The sequence below is a fragment of the Lethenteron reissneri genome, chromosome 65, assembly GCF_015708825.2.
Source record: "Lethenteron reissneri isolate LAM-NWPU_2019-01 chromosome 65, ASM1570882v1, whole genome shotgun sequence".
Classification (NCBI taxonomy): domain Eukaryota; kingdom Metazoa; phylum Chordata; class Hyperoartia; order Petromyzontiformes; family Petromyzontidae; genus Lethenteron; species Lethenteron reissneri.
In genome coordinates this window covers 6098012-6123945 of record NC_083843.1, presented here as the reverse complement: position 1 = coordinate 6123945, position 25934 = coordinate 6098012, and the positions used below count along the sequence as shown (strand labels likewise).

Sequence of the window (25934 nt, the reverse complement as noted above, 5' to 3'; positions counted from 1 at the left end):
GAAGAGAGACACGCAACCTCCAAATATACAAGAGGCGTCAGGGTCGGGATCGAACCCACAACCTCCTGTATACCAGACGAGGTAGTTAACATCTCCTAGCCACTGCTGTATCCCAACTAACAATACTTGCCCCAACAGTCTGCTAAAGGCTATACAGATGATCTTTGCCTTTGTGTACGGCGTACGCGAGTGTGAATGATAAAGGTTCTTGCTGTCAATCTATCCCCGTGTTCACTGAGAAATCTAGAGTGGGGAGGGGTAGAGAGGGCGAGGGAGGGAGAGCGAGATAGAGTGGAAAGAGAGAGAGACACGGGGAGAGTAAAGAGAGAGCGTGAGACACAGAGAAAGACGCAGAGACACACACACAGAGAGAGAGAAACACACCGAGAAAGTTAAGTCCACAGAGACGCACATACATACATACAGACACACACACGTAAACACGCGTACCGATACAATACTGGCGCAGCGTCGGCATAAAGACACAGCGAAACACACAGGCACACATTCGCATGTAAGGATACGCAAATGCCTACAGAGACACAGACACGTGCAGAGACGCAGACGCACAAGGTATGTACACAAAGCGCTTAGATGTACGCATGAGACCATAGCCAACACGCACACACAGAGACACGACAGATACAGATGCACAGACAGAGACACACACACACAGATAACCACTTGAAACCATAACGCACACACATGCACACACACACATGTACACGACAGATACAGATGCAAGCAGCGACACGCACACACACAGCTAACCACTTGAACTCATAGACAGCACACACAAACACAGAGACACGACAGGCACAGATGCACGCACAGAGACACGCACACACACTCAACCTCCCTTCTGGACTGGAACGCCTGGGTTACCACAATCCCCTACGTCTGCACGTGAAGTTCCCGCCTCACAACGGGATCGAACCTGGGGTTGTCTCGGCACCTAGCGTCTGGAATATCACCAGGAGTCCAACCCGGGGACGGGCTGCCCAGTGTGGTGTGTTCGGAATGAAGTGAAAACGTCTGCACGCTGCCTTTTTGGACTTCTCTGGAGCCCAAGTTTGGAGTCTATTGAGGATTGTCCGCCCGCTCTAACTTGGGAGAAGCTTTCCTTGTTTTCACAGTACAACGTGACACTTCTCTGGATACAAACCTGGGGTAACTTTGGGTGTGGATTGAACTTCAACCAAGCCAAAATCAACGCCTGACTCGCAACCTCACAACCTGGAATTGAACCTGACATCTTGAAAGCAGAGCCCAGGCATCGAAACTGGGATACTTTTCCAGTCTAGAAGATTCTCAATGTTTGTTGCTGTGTGGGGTTTAACTCTCCAACACAACACCACAACCGGTTAGTGCTGAAGGAGTAAACCAATTGTGCAAGGTCTGTGTTACGTGAGACAAACCCGCTTACTATATTGGTTGTGTCGGGTGGTGGTGATGGGTTTAACTACGACACATTCATATAATTTACACGATCTAACCCAAAAGTAAAACATTATTAACGATTTTATTGTTTGTGACATTTCTGGGAAAGAAATTCCTTGGAACTTTCTGAATCTGCGGGGTCTAGGGAGAAAGTGGGGTGGTGGGTGAGGTGGGGTGAGGGGGGGTAAGGTGAGGTGGGGTGGGTGACGTGAGGGAGGGTGAAGGTGAGCTGAGCTTTACCGAGGACCTGGCCGTTATGAATCTCCTCCTCCTCCTTCTGGCGCTGCTGTGCGCACGTGGGGGACCTCTGGCTATTGTGACGTCACGGCGGCCTGTGACGTCACCCTCACCGTCGACGTTATCGTCGTCGCAGTCGTCGACAACATCGACGGAAGCCGCGATGTTCACTCAAACAGCGTCGTCGTCATCAACATCATCAACATCGACAACTCCATCACAAAGACCATCAACATTAACGTCAACATTATCCACATCATCATCATCATCGCCACCAATAACATCAACATCCACATCATCATTACGTGATGATGATGATGATGATATCAATGTTGATGATGATGGCGCCAATGATGATGCTTATGATGATGATGACTTTGCTAGTGGTGACCCGGGTCTGTTGATGGAAAGGCGCTTCATGCTTCAACTCTACAACAGGTGACGATGATGGTGGTAGTGATGAAGGTGGTGGTTATGAAGGTGATGGTGGTGAATGCGCTGGTGATGGTAGTGGTGAGGAAGGTAGTGGCGGTGTGAAAAGTCGTCTCTCTCTCTAGCGTATGGCAAGTATGTGCAAATCACACGTCCATGTTTAAGTCGAGCCATGGCGATAGCTTTGGGAGTTGTGCGACTAATACTGGACAGCGGCGTAGGATGCAGTTCTTCGCGATGTGGTCCATTGTCTGGTTCGGGTACCCGCAATCACACTGTGGGTTGGTTGTCCTTAATTCTCCACTTGTAGAGGAGGTGTGCGCAGTGGCCAGTTGTTGTTCTGAAGCGGTTGATGGAACACCGTAAGTTTTGTTGATCTAGATGTTAAATTACTTTGCGCAGACCGGCGCTCAGTACCCAGCACTGGAGCACGCGAGTGCGAGGATGGCCGTGCGGAGGGTTTTGTCGGTGGGTCCCCACGTTGTACCGGCCAGTTTGCTTTTAGTTTTTTCGCACACTTTTTCAATTTACTTTTTGAATGAGGCTTCTGTCTAATGTTACGTCTAAGTGCTTGGGATATAGCTCATTTTGACAGGATTATCACAGAAAGTCGCTTCCAACTTTGCCTTTATGTCATGGTTATTGAGATGGTGGATTGAGACAGTCGTTTTGGATGGATTCAGCCATAGCCTCCACCTTTGCAAGTAGTCTTCTAATACGGACACATCTCCCGTGTGTCACTAATGGACTTCAGGTTTCTTCCCTGAGTAGCCATTGCTACGTGGTCCGCATAGACAAATTTGCGGGATGATGTCTTTGGCAGGTCGCTTGTGAAGATGTTTAACAGGATCAGAGCCAGTATTGATCCCTGAGTAAGCCATTATTGACTGTTTTTGTACGGCTTGTGTTTCCGGGAAAGGTGTACCCAGAAGTTTCGGTTGCTGAGCATCAAGTTCAGCAGATTCAGTGTTGAACGGCACCTTGATAATGCGCACTGCCCTGAGTAGGAGTCCACCGTCTCTGGACGGTGTCATAGACGGATGAGCGGTTGTCATGGCGGTACCGGTTTTTTGCTTTCACTGGAATCCAGCTTCGATTGAGCTGGTGAGGGAAGGGACCTGCTCACAGCAGTTTCTGGCAGGTCGAAAGCCGGCTTGTTCGACGGGAAGGCGTGGCTCAAATCTGCGAGCAGAGTGTGCTCTATCAATGTGTGTACCGTTGACAGCAGTGAGATGGGCCTGTAACGTGAGGCCTGATCTTCTGGCTTTCTATGTTTCAGCAGGGCGACGACTTGCACTCCCTTCTCAGGCTCTGGGGATTGTGCCACTTAAATGGACAGTGGTAAACCAGGCCGCGAGCCAGTCTTATGCGTTGGTGATGGTGGATCTAAAGGTGGTGGTGGTGATGATAGTGGTAGTGCTGAAGGTGGTGGTGGTGAATGTGTTGGTAGTGGTGATAGTGGTGGTTCTGAAGATAGTGGTTATGAAGGCTGGTTGTGATGAAAGGGGTGGTGGTGGTGATGATGAATGCATTGGTGATGGTGGTGATGATGATGGTGGTTCTGAAGGTGGTGGTTATGAAAGTGGTGATAGTGGTGGTGATGTTTTGGTTGATGTGGTAATGATGAAAATGCGTTGTTGATGGTGTTGATGATGGCAAATGCATTGTTGAAGGTGGTGGTTATGAAGGTGGTGTTGGTGGTGGTGATGGTGAATGCATTGGTGATGGTGGTGATGATGGTGAATGCTTTGGTGATGGTGGTGGTTTTGAAGGTGGCGGTTATGAAGATGGGTGCTGATGACAATGATGATGCTGTTGATGATTCTGCTGCCTCTAATGATGTTCATACTGCTGCTGATGTTGATGCCCCTGCTGATGGTGTTGATGTTGCTGTAGATTCCTCTCTGATCGCTCCGCTATTCCATCCGCAAACACCGTGAGGAGTTTCAGAACAGAGGGTGAGCAAATCGCAGCACATCACTCACTTCTTTCGAACCGTTTCGTGTTATTGTTTTAATGTGTTTGTCCTTCCCCCGCACCTCCGATTAGCATGGCTGGCTACATTCAGGTGCAAAAGAAGTTCAACATACATATTACTATACACTACTATACACTGCTATATATTACACTATATATTACACTATATACTACACTACTATATAATACACTGCTATATACTACACTATACACGACACTACTACACTGCTATATACTACACTACTGTATACTATACACTACACTATATACAGTACTACTATATACTACACTACAATACATTACACTATTCACTACACTACTATACACCACTATATACGACACTACTATACGCGACACTATACACTACTATATACTACACTGCTTCCCCAGATGGTATTGAATCCTGCCATTACTCCTTTTGCCTTTGCAATCTTCGCTCTGTCTTTCGTATAGTCGATGTCCCATGTCAGTAGACTTCCCAACTATACAAATTCCCTAACAGTCACAATCTTGCTGCTTTCTATTATTATTTCGCAATGTCCTCCCTTCCGAACACTATCTTCGTGTTTTCCACGTCAATCCTCAGTCCTGCATCCTTTCTTGACTTATTCAGCGTATGACCACCTTCCTGCAGTGCTAAGCAGCTTTCTTCCATCAGATCTATGTCGTCCGCGAATCTCAGGTTATGTATTCTTTCTCCTTGCATGGGTATTCCCGTTTGTCGTTGCCCAGAATTGCATCCATCACTCTTTCCAAGTATGTGACCAAGTTGTTTGGTGAAAGCGGCTCTCCCTTCTCATACTTATTGTTGTTGGGATCTATTCTCCTATTTCCTGTCCAAACTTTACTGCTGACTTTGACCTTTACCGTATATATCCTGCAGAATCTGTGTGAGTCCTTGTTGCCCACGTTATTCTTTCTCTGATATAAGCCCTAGAATCAAGATTTGGTGTATTGTATGGCCGGTCTTTCCTAAACCCTTCCTGTTCATCCGCTAAATAATCCTCAGTCTGCGCCTTCAATTGATGGATTAGTACTGTCATTAGTATATTGCCCATGTGGCTCATTAGTCCGATGGTTCGGTAATTTTACAATCGGTGAGATCTCCTTTCTTGGGTATTGTCACAAGTGTAGTGACATGAAATGCTGTCACTCTATGGTTAGCGCCAGCCATTATTTCACAAGTCCTATACTCTTAGTTCTTTCGGTAAAGTCACGTAGGTAAAAAAGTTAAATTAAAATTAATAAAACTAAAACAATAAAATCCCGACGTTTCGGAGGCAACACAAGTCTCCGTCATCTTGATGCAGCAAATCTGGCTGTGACGGTCCCACCTGATGACGGAAACTTGTGTTGCCTCCGAAACGTCGTGATTTTATTGTTTTAGTTTTATTAATTTTAATTTCATTTTTTACCTACGTGACTTTACCGAAAGAAATAAGAGTATGAATCCTTGCAGTCACGAAAGCTTCAAATCTAGAATTTACAAGTCCTTCTGAGCGCCGGGTAATGGAGGGACACGTGACTGGGAGCCGGGGGGCTCCTTACTGGATACAGCAGGGGGCGTAGCCAAGGGCGTGGTCAAGGGCGGGGCGAGCTCGCGCCCAGGGAAATAAATGGGGATCGGGGTCAATCTTAATTTGGAGCTTTCGTGACTGCCGGAATGACTCTTTGGTTCTTTCGGTAAAGTCACGTATAAAGATAAAATAATAAATTAAATACTAGCATACGACGTTTCGATTGCAACACAAGCAATCATCATCAGGTATAAATGAAATAGAAACACAAATCTAGTTATCTCGGCCTCGCTGTGCGCTGCGTTGCACCGCTAGTCGAGTAGACAACCATGTGTTCAATAAACCCTCGAAGCCAGGATGACCGTCCAACTCCGATCGTCATTTATTGATTGCAACAGGTAAAACTGGTGAGAAAACACAGATACAGCATCTGTTATAATTCGGAAACACCCACACAATGAACACCACAGCATCAGAACATTGTCTCAGATAACAATAGATCCTGGAAGGACCAGGCGCCCACATTACCCCTGAACAACTAGACAAAGGCACAAGCTGATGCGTTGCATACAGGCACAGTGTATTCATCCCACTGCACCCCAAATGTACAGCATTACACTTAACACTAAACTGTGGATGAGATACTTCGTCATCACTCTCAGGATCGCAACATAGGCACAAGTCTGACTCGACCTACTAAATCACAAGTAACATCCACAATAAGGAAAGTCACAGGCTTCGTTACTAACTAGGCCTCGTATTTACTACAACAACTTAACGGCACCATAAAGGCATTTACATTGCTATAACGGTCATTCCAACATTACAACAGCATTTCCAATATTAGAGGAATATAAACAACTTACAGATAATGCTTCTTAAGCTCCCACAATGGATAAGTGCGGCTGTGGTCTCACTGAGATGCGATGCGTGCCGCCATCTTGACTTATCTGTGTAATGGCTGACGCCCGCGTGGTACAGTGGAAATCTGACATCGTCACTTCCTGGTCACGTGACCAACATTAGCATAAAAAAACAGGAACTTCCTGTTAACATACGCTCCCCATCTGCCGTGAGGCAAGACACTAGTATACTTAGAAATGGAATGTAATACAACAGAGATAACATAACAGTCAACACCCTACCTGGTTGATTACGTTCTTTCTGAGAATGCTAAATTTGAGAGAGAGATAAAACACAGAACCAGAAACATATAGACAGACATATAAGCAGACAGATATCACAGAGATACATAGAGAGAGAACAAACATAGGCACACAGAGAAAGCAACGCCTCTTGTGTCGAGGCCTTAAATAGAGAGAGGGGGGCGGGGGCAGAGAGAGAGGGAGGGGTTAGAGAAATTAGCATGTCAATGAGTGGCACGACGAGTGGTACGGTGATCGGGGTCCGTTGTGGGGATCGGCCTGGAGTCCCGTGTCTCTTCGTCTTTGCTCGTCACTCCTCGTCCGTCGGTTGAGTGGAGCCTGATATCGCGGGTCAGACTGTGTGTGCTGGCTGGCCAGTTCGCTACACTAACGCGGACGCACCTAGTGAACAGATAGACACCTAGCCATAGAACCCGAGTTGTAAGGGTTGTAACTTGATTTTAAGCTTTCGTGACTGCAGGAATTGCTCTTTGTTTATTTCGGTAAAGTCACGTAGAAAGAAAATAAATTAAATAATAGAATACGACGTTTCGATTGCAACACAAGCAACCGCCATCAGGTAGAACTAAATTTGAGAGAGACACACAAGCAGAGACAACATAGACACACAGAGAGAGACACACACAACATAGACACACAGAGACCCAATGCCTCTGTGTCGAGGCCTTAAATAGAAAGGGGGGGGGGGGCAGAGAGAGAGGTGGGTCTCCTGGGGCAGCTGCTGGAGCAGAGAAATTAGCATGTCAATGAATCCACCCCGAAGCGACCGAGGGAAAGAAGATCGAATGGCCTTTTATCGCTGTTTGCCTTGGTTCCCACTTCCTATTTGGCGTCAGGGCACCACGGTGGCTTGGAGATGTGAATTACCTCGCCTAAACTTCGATTTAAAGCTTTCGTGACTGCAGGGATTCATCTTTATGGTTCTTTCGGTAAAGTCACGTAGAAGGGAAATAATAAAATAATAGAAATAAAACATAATAAAATAATTCTCACGACGTTTCGGCTTCTTAAGCTCCCACAATGGATAAGTGCGGCTGTGGTCTCACTGAGATGCGATGCGTGCCGCCATCTTGACTTATCTGTGTAATGGCTGACGCCCGCGTGGTACAGTGGAAATCTGACATCGGCACTTCCTGGTCACGTGACCAACATTAGCATAAAAAAACAGGAACTTCCTGTTAACATACGCTCCCCATCTGCCGTGAGGCAAGACACTAGTATACTTAGAAATGGAATGTAATACAACAGAGATAACATAACAGTCAACACCCTACCTGGTTGATTACGTTCTTTCTGAGAATGCTAAATTTGAGAGAGAGATAAAACACAGAACCAGAAACATATAGACAGACATATAAGCAGACAGATATCACAGAGATACATAGAGAGAGAACAAACATAGGCACACAGAGAAAGCAACGCCTCTTGTGTCGAGGCCTTAAATAGAGAGAGGGGGCGGGGGCAGAGAGAGAGGGAGGGGTTAGAGAAATTAGCATGTCAATGAGTGGCACGACGAGTGGTACGGTGATCGGGGTCCGTTGTGGGGATCGGCCTGGAGTCCCGTGTCTCTTCGTCTTTGCTCGTCACTCCTCGTTCGTCGGTTGAGTGGAGCCTGATATCGCGGGTCAGACTGTGTGTGCTGGCTGGCCCGTTCGCTACACTAACGTGCACGCACATAGCGAACAGATAGACACCTAGCCATAGAACCCGAGTTGTAAGAGTTGTAATTTGATTTTAAGCATTCGTGACTGCAGAAATTGCTCTTTGTTTCTTTCGGTAAAGTCACGTAAAAATAAAATGAATAATAGAATACGACGTTTCGATTGCAACACAAGCAACCGTCATCAGGTAGAACTAAATTTGAGAGAGACACACAAGCAGAGACAACATAGACACACAGAGAGAGACACACAACATAGACACACAGAGACCCAATGCCTCTGTGTCGAGGCCTTAAATAGAATGAGGGGGGGGGGCAGAGAGAGAGGTGGGTCTCCTGGGGCAGCTGCTGGAGCAAAGAAATTAGCATGTCAATGAATCCACCCCGAAGCGACCGAGGGAAAGAAGATCGAATGGCCTTTTATCGCTGTTTGCCTTGGTTCCCACTTCCTATTTGGCGTCAGGGCACCACGGTGGCTTGGAGATGTGAATTACCTCGCCTAAACTTCGATTTAAAGCTTTCGTGACTGCAGGGATTCATCTTTATGGTTCTTTCGGTAAAGTCACGTAGAAGGGAAATAATAAAATAATAGAAATAAAACATAATAAAATAATTCTCACGACGTTTCGGCTACAACGCAAGCAGCCGTCCTCAGGTGAAGAATGAAACACCACCAAGCTTGGAGCGTATATTTAAGCTGGGTTGGAGGGGGAAGAAGAGCGCCTTGACAATAGAATTTGCATATCCAGAGGAATTTAGCATAGTTCTGGGAAATGCGTAGGTGGGCGGGGGGTTTCAAAGTCATATTATGCCCGTGCATCGCCTAGTATACAGGAGGTCGTATGTTCAATTTCGACCCCGACACTTGCTGTAAATTTGGAGCTTGCATGTCTCCCTCCCCGCGGTCGCGTGGAATTTTTCTCCAGGTCCTCCGCTTTTCCCTCTATATTTAGAGTATTTGGCAGCTACAAAATTCCAAATGATAACCCCACTAAGTTGAGCTATCGATTGTGGTCAAGTCGCATCTGAAAGAGCTACATACTCAGTGGGGCCTTGCCTGGTAAAAAAAAATATAGTAGTTTAATCTTTGAGTTTATTTGTGCTCTAGAATAGTGTGTACAACTCCCTGGTCTTCTATTCTCCAGCGTGGTATTCGATGTTGTTACATTGCTTTTACAGCCAATCTTAAATATCCTTTCTTGCAGATGTCATTTCTGCATTGCATAGCTTTTTGTACTTAGTTGCCATCTCATCCGATTACTTTATCTTCAGGCGGTTTTCTTGTGCTAGGTTACAGGTTTTCTCAGTTATGCCCTTTCTTTTAGATTTTACGACTATACTAATGGTATAGTTTGCTTCTACTGCTTGCCTCCACTATCTTCGTCAGTGCCAATGCCTTGCTATCTATGCTAAGGTGTTCTATTTTTCACCCTCCTTATTCTACTCGGATATTTCCTCTTCATATTTCCTCCTTGTCTGCCTCGTTCTGGAGTGCCTCAACGTTCCTCTTCTTCTCATATTGCGTAATTTACTTATTTTTGGCGACTCCATCCCACTGTGCACATAAAAGCCACGACCCACCTGGCGCGGATCATTCTGTTGTCATGTCGTCCAAGCACAGCGAGGACGAATGCGCAGAAAAAATAAAACTTTGATTAGCGCATCGTGTCGAGCTCGTCGAGAGGAATAGATTGCCGTATCGTTCGCCTTCAACAGACATTAAGATGAAGTCACAAAGCAGTTTATGGGAGAGCTGGGGGCATATGGGACCCGGAGGTTCCGCCGTAATGTTCAGTTTTAGTCGTAGGTTGCATTGTTTACCAAGATGATGTGGTCCAATGACGCATCGCTCCTTTGATTTTCGGTCCTAGTCGAACCGATGCTTCCAGTGTCTGCTGTGGATCATTACCAGATCTATCATATTCGTTTGTTTTCCATCCATATCCATTTCCTACAGTCTTTGTTTTACTTAGTATCACATACAGTAGATCATCGGATAATTATTCCGTGGCTTGAGTGGGGGGGGCACTGGATAAAAAACGCCAGATATTCAGTAATCACGGTAATTTAAAAAGCTTATTTTTGCACATTCCTGTACGGCACATGTTTTTAGGTGTTGTTATATGTCCTTTAGTGTTTTTAATTTGTTCACTTATGAAATTTGCAAAAACATACAATTAGACAAAAAGTTACTGTATTTACTGTACCGTCCTGTAGTCACGAAAACTTTAAGTCAAGTTTTAATCGCCTCGACGGGGAGGGTTTCTACACAACTATTAGATCTTTTAACAAACTTCGAGTCGCTCACATTCCTGAAGAGATGGAGCGACACTAAGATAATACCGATCGCCTTTACACTGACATCTGCTGCTGTCACTTCTCCCAATGCTAAACGGATCTTGTTCAGGGCCGGCTTAGCCATAATCTCAGAGAGAATAATATTGCTCCGATTTGAACTAGATAATTTAGACACGACTCTCCTGAAATCACACTTAACATTGATGGAAAAAATGTCGACATCTGATTATGAACATGTAGATAACATGACAACCTCTTAAGCCGCCTCAATGTCAGCTAAATGCAAAGATAACCTGATTTCCAAGTTCAACCTCCTTTCCAAGAAGAAGCCAGATCCACACGTTCAAAAGTTAGACGTTGACAAGGTTGTTATCAGAGTAACAGTCCAATTTCCGACAGCCTAAAATCAGTTATAGCTAAAGGGCTGAATTTCGCAGTCACACCTAAACACATACCAGTTGATGATATCATTACCCAGGTTGACGTAACCCTTACGGGTTTGGGACACGTTACTGCAGACGTGGCAAGATCGGAAATTGCTGCAATCCTCAAAAACGCTAAGACATCTATTAGCAGCATCAGTGAGGATGAGCGCTTTGAGCTTTCCCAATTTAAAAAGAGAGATGACATAGTCATCCTCTCAGCCGACAAGGGCAATGCCACAGTCATTGTGGACAAAACCACATACAATAACAAAATTCAGGACCTACTTAATGATGGTAGCTATATAAAAATTAAAAGAGATCCCATCAAGAGTCTCGTTACGAAAACCAACAATATCATCACCAATTCGACATCTTTAATCGAACCAAGCGGTTTTCCTTAAACCCCTCTGCCGCTAGACCACCCAGATTGTTTGGCTTACCAAAAATCCATGAAGAGAGTACACTCCTTCGTTCTATTGTCTCCACTATTGATTCACCCTCCTACAAACTGGCTCGATTTCTGTCTGATACCTTACAGCCATTCACTGGTAAGACCACCTCAGCTGTACTTAACTCAGCTCACTTGATATCGTTAATTAAGGACATCTCACTATCTCCAGATGATTTGCTCGTTAGTTTCGATGTAGTCTCTTTGTTTACCAAAGTTCCTGTGCCTGACACCATTGCAATCATTGAAGACTTGGTCCAACAAGGACTGAATCCTGATGTACCGGCGCTGGTGAGACACTGCCTCACCAAGAGAGACACTGCCTCACCAACACTTACTTCACTTGGAATGGAAATTTCTACAAACAAGTTGAAGGTACCCCAATGGGTTCTCTCTTATCTCCAGTTGTAGACAATGTTTTCATGGAAAAATTTGAGACAGATGCCATCCAGGTATCCATTCTATGTCCGTCCTTGTGGAAAAGGTACGTAGATGACACGTTCGTCATCTGGCCACATGGCCGACCAGCTCTGAACCAATTCCTCAACCTCATCAAATCCATACACCCAGCCATCAAATTCACCATGGATGTGGAAAATGATGGCAAGCTACCATTCGTTGATGTTTTAATCGAAAGGAGAACATATGGCTCAATGGGACACTGTCGACAGGAAAGCCACCCATATGGATGCATATCTAAAACCTGACTCCCACCACCATCCTGCCCAGAATTCCTCCATCAAAAATATACACCAGAGCTTGATGTATTTCCAACCGTTATCACCTAGCCAGTGAACTGGAACACGTACACCAAGCTCTCAAGATGAATGGATATTCAGGCTACACAATCCATAAAGCTATCACCCCAACCGTTGGGAAAGAAGCATGTGAGGACCCAATCAAAACCATCACCTTGCCTTACATAGGTAGGGGTTACCAAAAATATCTCCAAAATCATGAGCAACCACAAGATCCAGGTTCGATTTAACACAGTACATGAAATTCGTGATCTGATCCCATCTGTGAAGGATGTGATCCCTGACATACAATACCTCGGCGTCTACAAACTAAGCTGCGGCAGTAGTTACATTGGGGAAACTAAGTGACATGTCTCAGACCGTGTTCGTGAGCACAAGGCAGATCTGAAACACGGTAGGACCAAGACCTCGGACGTGGCTGATCATTTATGTAATGCGGTGGGCTCACACGAAATGTATTTCTCTAAGATAAAGGTACTCTGCAAACCCACTGGCTATCAACAAAGATTTGTTCATGAAGCCATCCACATATACAGACACAACTTCAATCGAGAAGATGGGTAAAACTGAGCAATAATTGGAAGGACGTTATCAACCAGTTTAATTCATAACTGGCTGTGATGTTCCCATCCTACTACTTTCCGATGTTGTTATTTTCGGCTCTCTGAATTTACATTAATAGGTTAAATTTCCCACTAACACAGCCGAGCTCGACATTGCTGCTTTGCGATCTTCCATTAACATGCTCATCTCTCACAGTAACATAGCCACCTTCGCGCCCTCGTCCAGGCCGCTCTCCGATCTTCCATTAACATGCTAATCTCTCACAGTAACATAGCCACTTCCGTGCCCTGAGTCGTGGAGGTCGCCCTCCGATCTTACATGTACATGCTAATCTCTCACAGTAACATAGCCACCTCCGTGCCCTGAGTCGTGGAGGTCGCCCTCCGATCTTACATTTACATGCTAATTTCTCACAGTAACATAGCCACCTTCGCGCCCTCGTGGATGCCACTCTCCGATCTTCCATTAACATGCTCATCTCTCACAGTAACATAGCCACTTCCGTGCCCTGAGTCGTGGAGGTCGCCCTCCGATCTTACATTTACATGCTAATTTCTCACAGTAACATAGCCACTTCCGTGCCCTGAGTCGTAGAGGTCGCTCTCCGATCTTACATTTACATGCTAATCTCTCACAGTAACATAGCCACCTCCACGCCCTCGTGCAGGCCTCTCTCCGATCTTACATTTACATGCTAATTTCTCACATTGACATCACTAGCCCCGCGAATTTCGTTTATTACCCTTGGGCTACACCCATTTAAACCTTTAAAACAGTCTGCCTCTGCAGCTGTCCCCCTCTTCTTTGTTCCTGATGACGAACGCATTTGTTACGATCGAAACGTTGTAGTTTTTTATTTTCTTTGAACCTAAGTGACTTTACCGAAAGACCCAAAGAATATGAATTCCTGCAGTCACGAAAGCTTTCAGTCAAGATTTGTACCGTACTCTTTGGTTCTTTTGGTAAAATCACGTATAAAGATAATATAATAAATTAAATAATAGCATACGTTTCGATTGCAACACAAGCAATCATCATCAGGTATAAATGAAATAGCAACAAAAATCTAACCAATAAAACTATAGACAGACATATAAGCAGACAGATATCACCAAGATACATAGAGAGAGAGAGCAACACATAGGCACACAGAGAGAGAACGTCTCTGTAACGAGGCCTTAAATAGAGAGGGGGCGGGACCAGAGAGAGGGAGGGGGTTAGAGAAACAATTAGCATGTCAATGGGTAGGACGACAGGTGGTAAAGTAAGCAAGCTTGAAAATTAGGAGAACGGGAGAGAGACACATTAAATTAACTAACCTAGCAAAATATGGAAATGTAATGTAATGCAACACAGAGAGTCGGTCAACACACAATTAACGCATAGCCTGGTCGATTACGTATTTCAAAGATTGCTAAGTTAGAATTTAAGTGTGAAAATTCCAAAGAGAGACAAAACACAAAACACGAGGAACGGAGACACAGAGCAGAACACAAGATGTTCTGCTCTGTCTAATTTATTATTTTATCTTTATACGTGACTTTACCGAAAGAACCAAAGAGTAATTCCTGCAGTCACGAAAGCTCCAAAATTAAGATTTGTACCGTACTTACCACTGCCAATCTCGAAGGATCTGCATGCGGTGCAGTATTTTCTTTTAGTATGTATGTAGTGTATAATGTACTGTATATAATATTTAACACTTAAATCAAGCACACTGAGAACCGTAGCTACTTTTATGTCACGTACATGGTGCCGATCGCCGGACCGCTTACAACCTTTGGAGCGTTTTTGCCGATTTCGGCCCGGGACCGCCAGGATGTTGAAAGATGGATAATCACGCGCTGGGTAATCGATGATTCATTGTACGAGCAAGTCATGTTTTTAAGCAAAGTCCATCAGTTTCTCGCCTCTTTCATGTCTTTCTCCACATCCACACCATTCACACGATGCGTTCCAATCCTGGTGCTATCCTTTACAATGTTTGCGATCCAGTCTCCCACAATTATCTTATCGTTTCCTAGGAAGTTCCTTAAACTTGCTCTCTGGCATATAGCAGAACTATCAAATATCCTCTTCAGTGCTATCTGATGTTGGTGCATATATATGGATGACAGACAAATTTAGGGGTTGTCCATTAGATCTCTTCGACAATTACCCTTGGACTAACCGGTCTGAATCCATATCCAATAATGCATTGGCTTTTGTACCCAATAAGAACTATAACTCCTCGGATGTGCAATTTGTCTTCCCCCGACCAGATCACTTCACCCCCCAATGAACTCCCCCCCACTCCTGTACAACTCATTTCTGCCAGTCCGAGGAGGCCGTAGCTTGGTATCTTTCATGTTGCCCGCAGCGTTCTCACATTCCACGTCCCTGACTACAATCCCCTTGTTGGCCATTCTCAGCCCCTTCGCTGTTTCAGATATCTGGCTGCTTTGTTGTACCTGATGGTGTCGTAGGTAATTTCGACCTTTGTTAACCCGTGTGACGTCCGAGTCGGTATCCTTCTTCTTCTGTGGTCGTTTAAAGTTCAAGTTTCATTTATTAGGTAAGCCCTGTGAGCCATGCGGCTCTTGAGTCGGGTGCAACCGCAACAAACAAAATATGAACAGAGAACATCTTGAAGCGACTACGCGCAACAGAAACATCCTCGATAAACCAGCAAATCATCCAGAAAAAACCCACCATTACAACGCTGTGTGCAAAAATCCCAGTGTGATGCAAGTCAAACGATAACAACCATAAGACAATTTATATTAAAGTAATCAGGCCAACTCCGCACTTCCGCAAGAAACATGGCTTAACCATGTTTTCGAAATCACCAAAATAAAGCGAAAAAACAATGTAACAACAGTAATCATGGGAACAGAGATTCAAATTTAACAATAAACGATATACATAACATGTACGACCAAACTTGCAGCCATAGCTGGCAGCATGACACTCCCAGTGTATGCTGGCACTGGATTCCTTTAGTGGGTTTTTTTCCTTCACCACTGAAGTATCGATGTAAACTAAACAAATTTTTGTTGTTTTACTAAGAAAGCCCCACTGAGCTATATGGCTCTTTTTTTCAGAAGCGACCTGGCCACAAATGATAACTCAACAAAGTGGCTTCTCATATCGAAATGTATAGCCGCCAAATACTCTCAACGCATGTTTCTAAATATGGAGGTAAAAAATCTACGTAACCACGGGGAGAACATGCAAACTCCAAATATTATCAACGTCGTTTTTCGGGATCGAACCCACGACCTCCTGGATACCTATCGCCTGTCCATCCTCTTTATTTATCCAGGCTTGGAACTGCCTCAGACATCCATTGGATTGTGTAGTCCCACAATTACTGTGATATGGGATGTTATATTCCTCCTCCCTCCCTCCCTCCCCCCCTTCCTCCACCTTCTCCCCCTTCTCATATTCCTACTCCCTCCTTCCTCTCTCTTCCTCATGCAGAAGTGATCACCGTCGACGACTTTGGCTCAAACCCGACGCCTCCCCTCCTCTCGCTGCTCTTCAACATCTCCTACGTGCGACGTCACGAGCTTATCGCCTCGGCCGAGCTGAGGCTGCCACGCGTGCTGCCAGGCGGTGCTAGTTGCGTGAGCGTGACCGGGGATGACCCCTCCCTAGACCTCGTCCCCGGAAGAGAGGGGGTTGCAGCGGAGGGCGGGGGGGAGCCCGAGGAGAAAGCGTTGTTCGTGACGTTCGACGTGACGTCAGTCGTGCGCGGCTGGTCTCGTGACGGGATGGGCGCTCAGAGGCTGCGCGTGCACGTGGCATACGGAGACGGCGGAGGAGACGGTAGAGGAGACAGCGGCGGCCGCGTCGACGCCTTCAACAACAACAGCAGCAGCAACAATAATAATACCAACAACACGTTCAGCAGCATCAACAAGAATAGCAACAGCAGCAATAATAACATTAACAATACCCACAACAGCAATAATAACAATACCAAACACAACACGTTCAGCAGGAATAACAGCCACAACAACAGCAATAATACCAAAAACAGCCACAACAGTAGCAGCAGCATGAGTAACATCAGTGTAACGAGTGGCCTCCTCAACAGCATTGGCCGCAGCAGCGACGTCACTGTAATAAAAAACCCTGACATGAACCCCTTCGGCGGGGGCCACATCCTCAACATCGTCGCCTCGAAGCTCAAGGCCGAGGCTCTCTTAATCGTATTTTCTGACGACGAGAGGAGACGTCACCATCACCACCACCTTCGACAAAACAAACATCGTCGTATGCGAGGCCGTCGCCATCACGGCCGCCGTCGACAGGAGGTGCACGAGATGATTGGCCATCAGGAGATCATTGCCCTGGGTGGGCGAGAGAGCAGCAGCAGCAGCAGGGGGAGAGTGTCAAGGGCGAGCCGAGCATTGGGAGAGGAGATCGGGAGGGGGATCAGTGGGGAGCGCAGACCGGGAGAGAGCACGGGACAGAAGACCGGTGGAGGAGGAGGAGGCGGAGCGAAGCGCAAGGGGAGCACCAGGAGGGAGATGAAAGATGTTGGTGGCAGGGAGACCGCGAGAGGGATGAGGAGGTACAAGTCCGGCAGTAGCAGTAGTAGAGAGAGGGGCAGGCTAACGGGGAGCGCGATGACAACGACGACGAGGAGGAGAGGCGGCGAGGAGAGGAGAGAGCCCGCGAGGGAGAGCGCGATGAACGCAGTCGACGCTCTCCCCACTGCTCCTCTGCCCGGCCGTGCCCGACGCCACGCGGCGACAGCACCGGCAGGAGGAGCAGGGGGAGTTGCGGCCATCGGTCAGAGGCGAGGACGAGGCTCCGTCTACTGCAGAAAGGTGCCGCTCAGGGTCAGCTTCAAGGACATCGGCTGGAACACGTGGATCATCGCCCCACAGGTTCACCCCCACCACGATAAGCGCGCGTACACCTCCCGTCACCTCCAAAGACAAAGATCCCCCGTGTAGCCTAAACAGACCGTTGGGGCAAGTGCTCTTAGTAGCGAGTAGCAGCACCTATGGAGGCGGGAACAGCACACGAGGGGGTAGGGTGGCGAGCACCATGCCTGGTCGCCTTTATCTCTCAAGTGGCATAGCTTTCGATTTAAAGCTTTCGTGACTGCAGGGATTCACCTTCTTGGTTCTTTCGGTAAAGTCACGTAGAAGGGAAGTAATAAAAAAAAGATAATAAAATAATTCTCACGACGTTTCGGCCACAACGCAAGCAGCCGTCATCAGGTGAAGACCAGGTCTGTCAGACGCTGTCTCCCCGACAGACATGGTCTTCACCTGAGGACGGCTGCTTGCGTTGTGGCCGAAACGTCGTGAGAATTATTTTATTATGTTTTATTTGTATTATTTTATTACTTCCCTTCTACGTGATGACTTTACCGAAAGAACCAAGAAGATGACATAGCTTACTACACACCGTACCAGGTACTCGTCGATCTAGGTATTCGTTAACGGGTGTCGGTGACCATGAGTGGGAATCGAACTCGGGTCGCCGGGTTCGTAGCGCAGGTCACTAACCGCGACAACTACTGCTCACCCCCACCTCCCTCATCACCTCCACATACACAACAACAACCGCCATTCGCCACTAATTGGCGATGATGTCACCATGATGCTTGTGCCATGCTATGTGCACGTTGAGGCCACGTGAAGTGTCGAACGCCCACTGGCAGGTCACGGGGCAGACCCAGATGCCACAGGGCGACTGACTGAGACGAGTGGCTGATGCACCACCTGTGCCCTCTACTGTGCCAACTTGCTGTGCTTTAGCAACCCGGCACTCCGATTGTTATTGTGAGCATCACTCCTCCGCCTTCCGTTGTTGTTGGAGGGCGACTGCCTCCAACTGCCCAGTCGCGTCCTTCATGAGCCTCCTCCATAGAGGCAGATCTTGACACCGCTGGTACCAGTCATCGGCAAGTCCACTCAGCTCCACTGTACCACATTCCTCCACCTCTTCTCTAGCCCGTACCACACACGTTTAGCTCCCTCGATCCGGCCAAACAAAAGCTGTTTAGGCATGCGGTGGCTGGGCGTGTGGGCTACATGTCCCAGCCAACGCAGCCTTGCCTGCCGGAGGAGCTCACCAATGGGACTTTGTTCAGATCTTTCAAGGATTTGTGAGCTCCTCACACAATCCAGCCTGGTTAAACCCAGGATGGATCGTAGGCAGGTCAGCTGCGACAGACCAGGTAGCTTCAAAACAGCGTTACGCAACCAATGAAAAGATAATGCCGCTCGACTGATTCTGAGTGAGACCTCTGCTGTTAAACCGGAGCCGTTCATGAGCACACTGCCCAGGTATGGGAAACCCTCGACTCTCTTCACAACTGCTCTATCACCAATTGGGAGTTGTGGGGGTGGAGAGCTTAGTTTTGGTGGGGCTGATTATAAGGCCCCACCTCTTAGTGGCAAGCTCTAGGTTCAGCAGCAGTGCCTCCAACTCCTCCTCTGAGTGAGCAGCAATTACCAGATCATCGGCATACATAACATGGTTGAGCAATAGGGAGCCATCCCTTGACCGCACCTGGGCATCGATCAGATGGAAATTCCTCCGGTACAGCTATTGAAGGCTTCACGAACTACGTGGTCGAAATAGATGTGAAATAATCTGGGAGCCATAGGACATCCCTGTCGCACCCCAAGGTGTACAAGGGACTGGCTCCGACTCCCGGCCACGTAGTTATACCCGGGCCCACTCACCATAATGAAGGTCCTTAATGATCGTGAGCAGAGGGTCAGGGACTCCGAAATCACGAAGAACAATCCAGAGCCCAGGCCTACTGATGGTATCATAGGCATTGACCAGGTCAATAAAGCAGAGATGTCGGTCTTGTTGGAATTCCCTACACCTCTGCTGTAGCAGATGGACAGAAAATATGGCATCTGTGCAGGCCCGCCCTTTCCTGAAACCACATTTGGGCTCCGCAAGCGTCTCCTCAGCGTGCCTAGCATGGTGATGTTGAATAATCCTTGCCAGGACCTTTCCCGGCACACTGAGGAGTGAGATGCCCCTGTAGTTGTTACAGTCTGTGTGGTCCCCCTTCTTAAAGAGGGGAACCTTCTTAAAGAGGGGGACACCAGGGCATCCTTCCAATCCTGCAGAACCTATCCAGTGGGCCAGACTGTTGTTATGATGTCATATAGGGCAGTCTGTGCACAAACGCCACCCTCCATCAGCATTTCGCTTGGGAGATCATCTCTGCCCGGTGCCTTTCCTGGTCTACGACTCTGGATCGCCTTCAGTACTTCCTCAACAGATGGCACCTCAGCTAGCCACTCTCAGGTGGTGAATTCTTCTTCTAATATTTGAGGCACAGCAGTCTCGGCAGGGTCATCCCCACTTTGTCCCATGTTGTTTTCCAGGCTTAGGGACTTTCCCTCAAACCAGGACCTCACATAAATGCTCAGAAAATCTGCAAACCTGTTCCTGGGGGTCGGAGATTGGATCACCATTATTTCCCCTAATGATGGTAATAGGTGTGGCGCTACAGGTTACTTTTTTATGGAATTAAAGAGCGATTTGTGATCGCGGGCCATTGAGGCAGACTCTCTCCTGAGCAACCCGCGACCACCACCCATCCTTGCAGCGCCTCACGGCTCTCCGAACCTCCGAGCGAAGGCTGCGGTAAGCCTCCTCATTCTCCGATGTGGAATTCTGTAGCCGATGAGAGTGGGCCTGTTGCTTTTTCTCAGCCAGCTTGAACACCTCGTCTGTCAGCCAGGGTCTCTTGGGAGGTCTGGAATGCGTACCCAAAGCAGCCATTACAGCTGCATGAGCCACAGTCCTAAGCCTTGCCCATTTTCCCTCGACATCAGGAAGAGTGGGGGATGATGCCAACCCCAGCTGCAAGCGATGATGAAATTCTCACTTGTAACTTTCATCAGCTGAGATCAGGCCACTGAGTTTGAATGGGATCTTGGATATCCACCCACTGGAGTGGAAGAATGGCAGGCGCAACTTACAAATGACAAGCCGATGATCAGTTGGCAGATCAGCTCCACGGTAGGTGCTGGTGTCAAGGACATGGGCCTGAATCCACTGTTCTCCCACTATATTGCCCAACAGATATTCTTGCTTGGACCCGGCATGCATCCATGATGTTGTATAGAGGCGCCGATACCAAAACAGCGTGTTGGTAATTACAAGCCCATGGGCTGCACAAAAGTCTAGCAGCTTCCTACCGTTGTTATTAAGCTGATCTGGCCCATGCGTTCCAGTCACTCCAGACCAGGTGCCAGCATCATGACCCACTCGGGCATTAAAGTCACCCAACAGAATGACTTTATCCCGAGGGGCCACTTGAACTAGCACCTGTGCCAGGAAGTCATAAAAGACATTTGACTCATCGGCCTTGCCTGCATCCCTCCAATGATATTCATCTTCAGTCATGGCATAAGTAACTACCACCACCACTCCTTGTTGTTGAGAAGGCGAGCCCACAGTTGCCTGGGGCTTGCAGCTTCACACACCTCACCGTCAGGCTCCTACACCCCCTTCATGTTTTTTGTTCAGAAGGGCAACTCCTTGTTGTTTGGAAGTCTCCTGCCCTGAGTAGAAGACTGTCTACTCCTCATGGTGGCTGGAGCCAGAGCCAGTCCACTGGAGCTCCTAAATTCTGCAGAGATCCAAGCGGCACTGGTCCAGCTCCCAACAGAGGAGTGGCAACCCCTCCTCCGCAGTGAGCGTTTGAAAATTCCACGTGGCCACTGGCAGTGGCTTTGTGTTGTTTCTGTTGAAATCCCGAGGGCAAGGATTCAGTCTCCTGGCTCCGCCAAATTTGATTTGGCTGGGAGACGGAATAGACGCCTGCCCCCCCGGGCAATGGCGGAGGCAGGATTTTCAGGTATGGGGGGCAACCCCTCCAGCAATGAAAAATGATAGGTGTTAGGAAGTAGCGACTTGTCCCTTGCTTTTTATTCGACGCGTGTGCTGCGATGGCGCAGCCATCGATCGAGGGTCGAATTCGAACTGTGTGTGATCGGCATTGCGCTCGCTGAAGGTGTTGATGACTTCAGGAAAGTCGTGTACTGTATACGCAACTGCGCACAAATCTGAGTCACTTATAACTGCTTTGCCGTTACTAATTGCCAATTATGGACTCAGACTATTGCCCTATCATCTCATAGAGTCCCTGGCACGTAATACTATGTTACACAGTGGCAGTGGGGGTCGCAAAATGCCGATTTATTGCTAATAAACCCCAATCAGTGTAGGGTGACGTGCCCCCCCCCACCCCGGGGCCTACGGCACAAGCTTAGCTCGATATTTTTCACCTGGTTTTGTGGTAATTAAATTTATGGAGGGGTTACCAGCCCCTCGCACCCATCCAGAGCCCCCAATTGGCTGCTGTTGTGGTGGCGACAAGCGCCATGAGGGGAAAGGCTGATTTCGAAATTGGCCTTCCCTCCGTGGCATTGCTCACCACAGCGTTACAGTCCGGCACCACCGAGGAGGTATGGAGTTGCTTTACACACACACACACGTACATATACACATGCACCCACATTAACCAGACAGCCCTTCCTTGACCCGTAGTCTTAAAACCTCCACCTCTCCCCCCTCACCATCCTCCCCCTCCACGCGCCTCCCCTCCCCGCACACACAGGAGTACGAGGCGTAAGACTGCACGAATTATAGTTCGTAAGTCGGTGACTGTCCCGTATACACATTCACACCAGAAACAGCCCTTCTTTGACCCATAGGCTCAAACCACCCTCTGCCCCTGCCCCTCTCCTCCACACAGGAGCACAAGGAGTGCTGTGAATTATGTTCGTAATACGAAGACTGTCCCAGTACATTCACCCAAGAAAGTCTTCTTTGATCAGTCTCAAACCCTCTGGCCTCACACCCCCCCCCCCACACGCAGGAGTACGAGGCGTACGACTGCGTGGGCAACTGCTCGTTTCCGCTCATGGACCACGTGACGCCCACGAAGCACGCGATCGTGCGCGCACTCCTTCACACGCGGCGGCCCGAAGCGGTCATGCGGCCCTGCTGCGTGCCCACACGACTTGAGGCCATCTCCATCCTGTACCTGGACCCGGCCGGCAAGGTCACCTACCGCTACCGCTACGAGGGAATGATTGTGGCCGAATGCGGGTGTAGATAGGGGACAGAGATACAGGGGGAGTGAGATGGGAGAGAAGGGGGTGGGGGAGAGATGGGAAGGATTGGGGGAAACAGAGAGATGGGGAAGAATAAGAGTGGTCACTTATCTTCTACGAGAGCATGATGGTGGCCGAGTGCAGGTGAAGAGATGGAAGAGAAAGGAGAGAGATGAGAGAAAGGAGATTGGAGAGAGGGGAAGAGGGGCAGAGATGTCTGTCTGGATGTTGAACTTCTTTTGTACGTAGCCAACCACGCTAATCGGAGGTGCGGGGGAATAACAGCAAACTAACACGTAAAGCAGTTCTAAATAAATGAGTTTTCAATCTAGATGGGAGAGAGGGGAAGTGATGGGAAGTGATGGGATGGGAAGAGAAAGAAGAGAGATGAGAGAAGCCAGGGGAGAGTCAATTGCGAGGGCGGAGAGAGCTCGTGGAATAGCGTAGATGTTATGGAGAGTGGGAGGGTTTAGGGATAGAACCATTGCCATCTTCACCAATTCACAGGCATAGCCATCGCCATCGTTATAATCATACTGGTAGGAACCACCTGGTTCCACCAGCCCACAGGGGATTATTGTCCGTCCGTCCGTCGTGCATCCAAAAATGGGAGGGGTCAGGCTGGGGAGGGGCTGGGTGGGGAGGGTGGGGAGGGGCTGGGTGGGGAGGGTGGGGTTGGGTGGGGGGTGGGAGGGGTGGGGCTGGGTGGGGAGGGGCTGGTCACCCCGTGGTGCCCTTATAAAACTCAACGTTTAACCTACTCACACCGGCTTGTGCCCGCCCTCACAGTCGGCCATATTTGCAGAATACACCACGCCGCCGTTGACCCTGGCCATTGACCGAGCAACCCAACGTTCCTACCAGCTCCCTCCGCAGGAATGTGTTAGTCATCATCATAGTTATAGCCGTTATCGGCATAGTCATTGTGATAGTCATCGTCATAGTCGTCAAAGACATCATAGTCATCAGTCACAGTGATAGTCGTCGTAGATGTTATTGTCGTCATTGTTATAGTCATTGTCGTCATGACGAGGGAGTGAATACGTGGTGTAGATTTTGCGTTGATTTCGATGCCATGGGTTAAATCTCGATTAGGTTACGGTCTCTCGTTGTTAACCTCACACCTCACGGTTTGCGTTGTTGCGTCTGTGGCACGGTACTTGATGAACAAACTCTTGTTGATGTTTAAAAAATAAATAAAAACAAAGATGTAGCCCATTCGTAACGACATCTGTGGCGTTTGCTTTAATCTGCGCGAGATTCCCAAACGCAGAGTTTATTAATTTATTTCGTAATCAGAGTCTTTATCCTGGAAGAAATCCGATGAGCTGTGAAGATCTTTTTACAGATGTTCAGGTGAGCCACACCGACTCAGGGGGCACCACGTTGGCTAGGATGTTAACTACCTCTCCCGGTATACAGGACAGTGGGTTTGATCCTGACCCCGACACCTGTTGCTGTAATATTTGGAATGTTTGTCTCTCTCCCCATGGTTGTGGATTTTTCTCAGGTTCCTCCAGCTTTTCGCTCCACATTTAGAATCAACATCACCACACGTTTAGAATATGTAGCTGCTGAATATTTCCGTGTGATGATTAGACACTTCGTTGAGCGATCATTGGTGATAGCCAGGTCGCTTCGGAGTTTAGTTTAGACTCCTAGGACTTTTCCAGGAAGGTCCTGTCGCTGCTACATTGAAGTTTGAGTTTTTTTTGTTTGGAGCCGATGAACGATGAGTTGTTTATTACTCATGCGAGCGGATTGCCGGAACACACGGAGGAAACCCCACCACTCATTGTGCGAGAGGGCAATGATTCTGTCCTCGTCACGGATGGAAAGGGATGGCGATTACTCCACTTGCCTAAGGAGCGTAAACCTCTCATCAAGGAGAAATAAACCATCACCACGCGAACTCCGATCGTTATCCTTGCAGCAGCGGCTTTTGGGTGGCCATCGAAGAAAGATGGCGGTCACCGCATCGCGCGGCGCTTTCAGATCCTCTTTTGCGGCCGTGGAGCTAAGCAATTTGAAATCTAAATCGAAATACTAATTTCTTTAGAACTGATTTTTGTCTTTAGTTTGTTGTCCTTCCGCCCGCACATCTGATTAGCACGGTTGGCTACGTACGGTGCCAAAGAAGTTCAAGATACATTGTTGTACCGCCTTCTGGCTCGCCACGGTACGGCTCCTCTCCGACACCCATGGGGAGTTTCACGACATTTTGTGCGACAATCCACTGACCCTCGCTGCCTCCACACTGCTGGATTACGTGCTAAGGAGAACACCCCCCTCCCCTCCCCGTCCGTACAGTGATACCTCGGTTCACGAACTTAATTCGTGAACTGACTCTGGTCGCGAACCGAATTGGTCGTGAACCGAGGCACATTTTCCCACAGGGTTCAATGTAAATCCGGTTAATCCGTTCTGACCTTTTTTTTTGGTTTTTGAAGCACAAAAATATGAAACAAATTACAATACACATTAGTACTGTACAGTATAGTAATGTATAAAGAGAGAACACTAACCTTGCTTGAGATGACTTCAGTAAGCACTCAAACAGGTGAACTGTACAATACAGTAAGTACAGTATTGTACAGTACAGTAGTACAGTACAGTATGTGCTAAAAAGCACACCAAAAAGTCACTGAAAGTGTCTTCACAGTACTCACAGTACTTCTGTGTCTCTTCTTCTCTCCACGAACTTCCTACAGGAAGTCACGACCATGTGACAGCCTGGAAATAGCATTTTAAAATGGCCGCGGCTCCTGTTCGTGAACCGAAGCGGAGTTCGTGAACCGGAGCATATTTTTATGAACTTTTCTGTTCGTGAACCGAGTTGTTCGTGAACAGAAGCGTTCGTGAACCGAGGTATCACTGTATAGCCCGAACAGACTGTTGGGGCAAGTGCTGTT

General features: G+C 47.7%; 1 protein-coding gene across 1 annotated transcript; it reads left to right on the top strand.

The window, feature by feature from the left end:
- The first annotated feature begins 1662 nt into the window (after window positions 1–1662).
- LOC133359449 (uncharacterized) lies at window positions 1663–23053 on the top strand. Its single transcript, XM_061577858.1, has 4 exons — window positions 1663–2115; window positions 4006–4067; window positions 16385–17802; window positions 22785–23053. Exons 1-4 carry the CDS (start codon window positions 1697–1699, stop codon window positions 23025–23027), a joined length of 2142 nt encoding a protein of 713 aa, XP_061433842.1. The 5' UTR covers window positions 1663–1696; the 3' UTR covers window positions 23028–23053.
- The last annotated feature ends 2881 nt before the right edge of the window (window positions 23054–25934 follow it).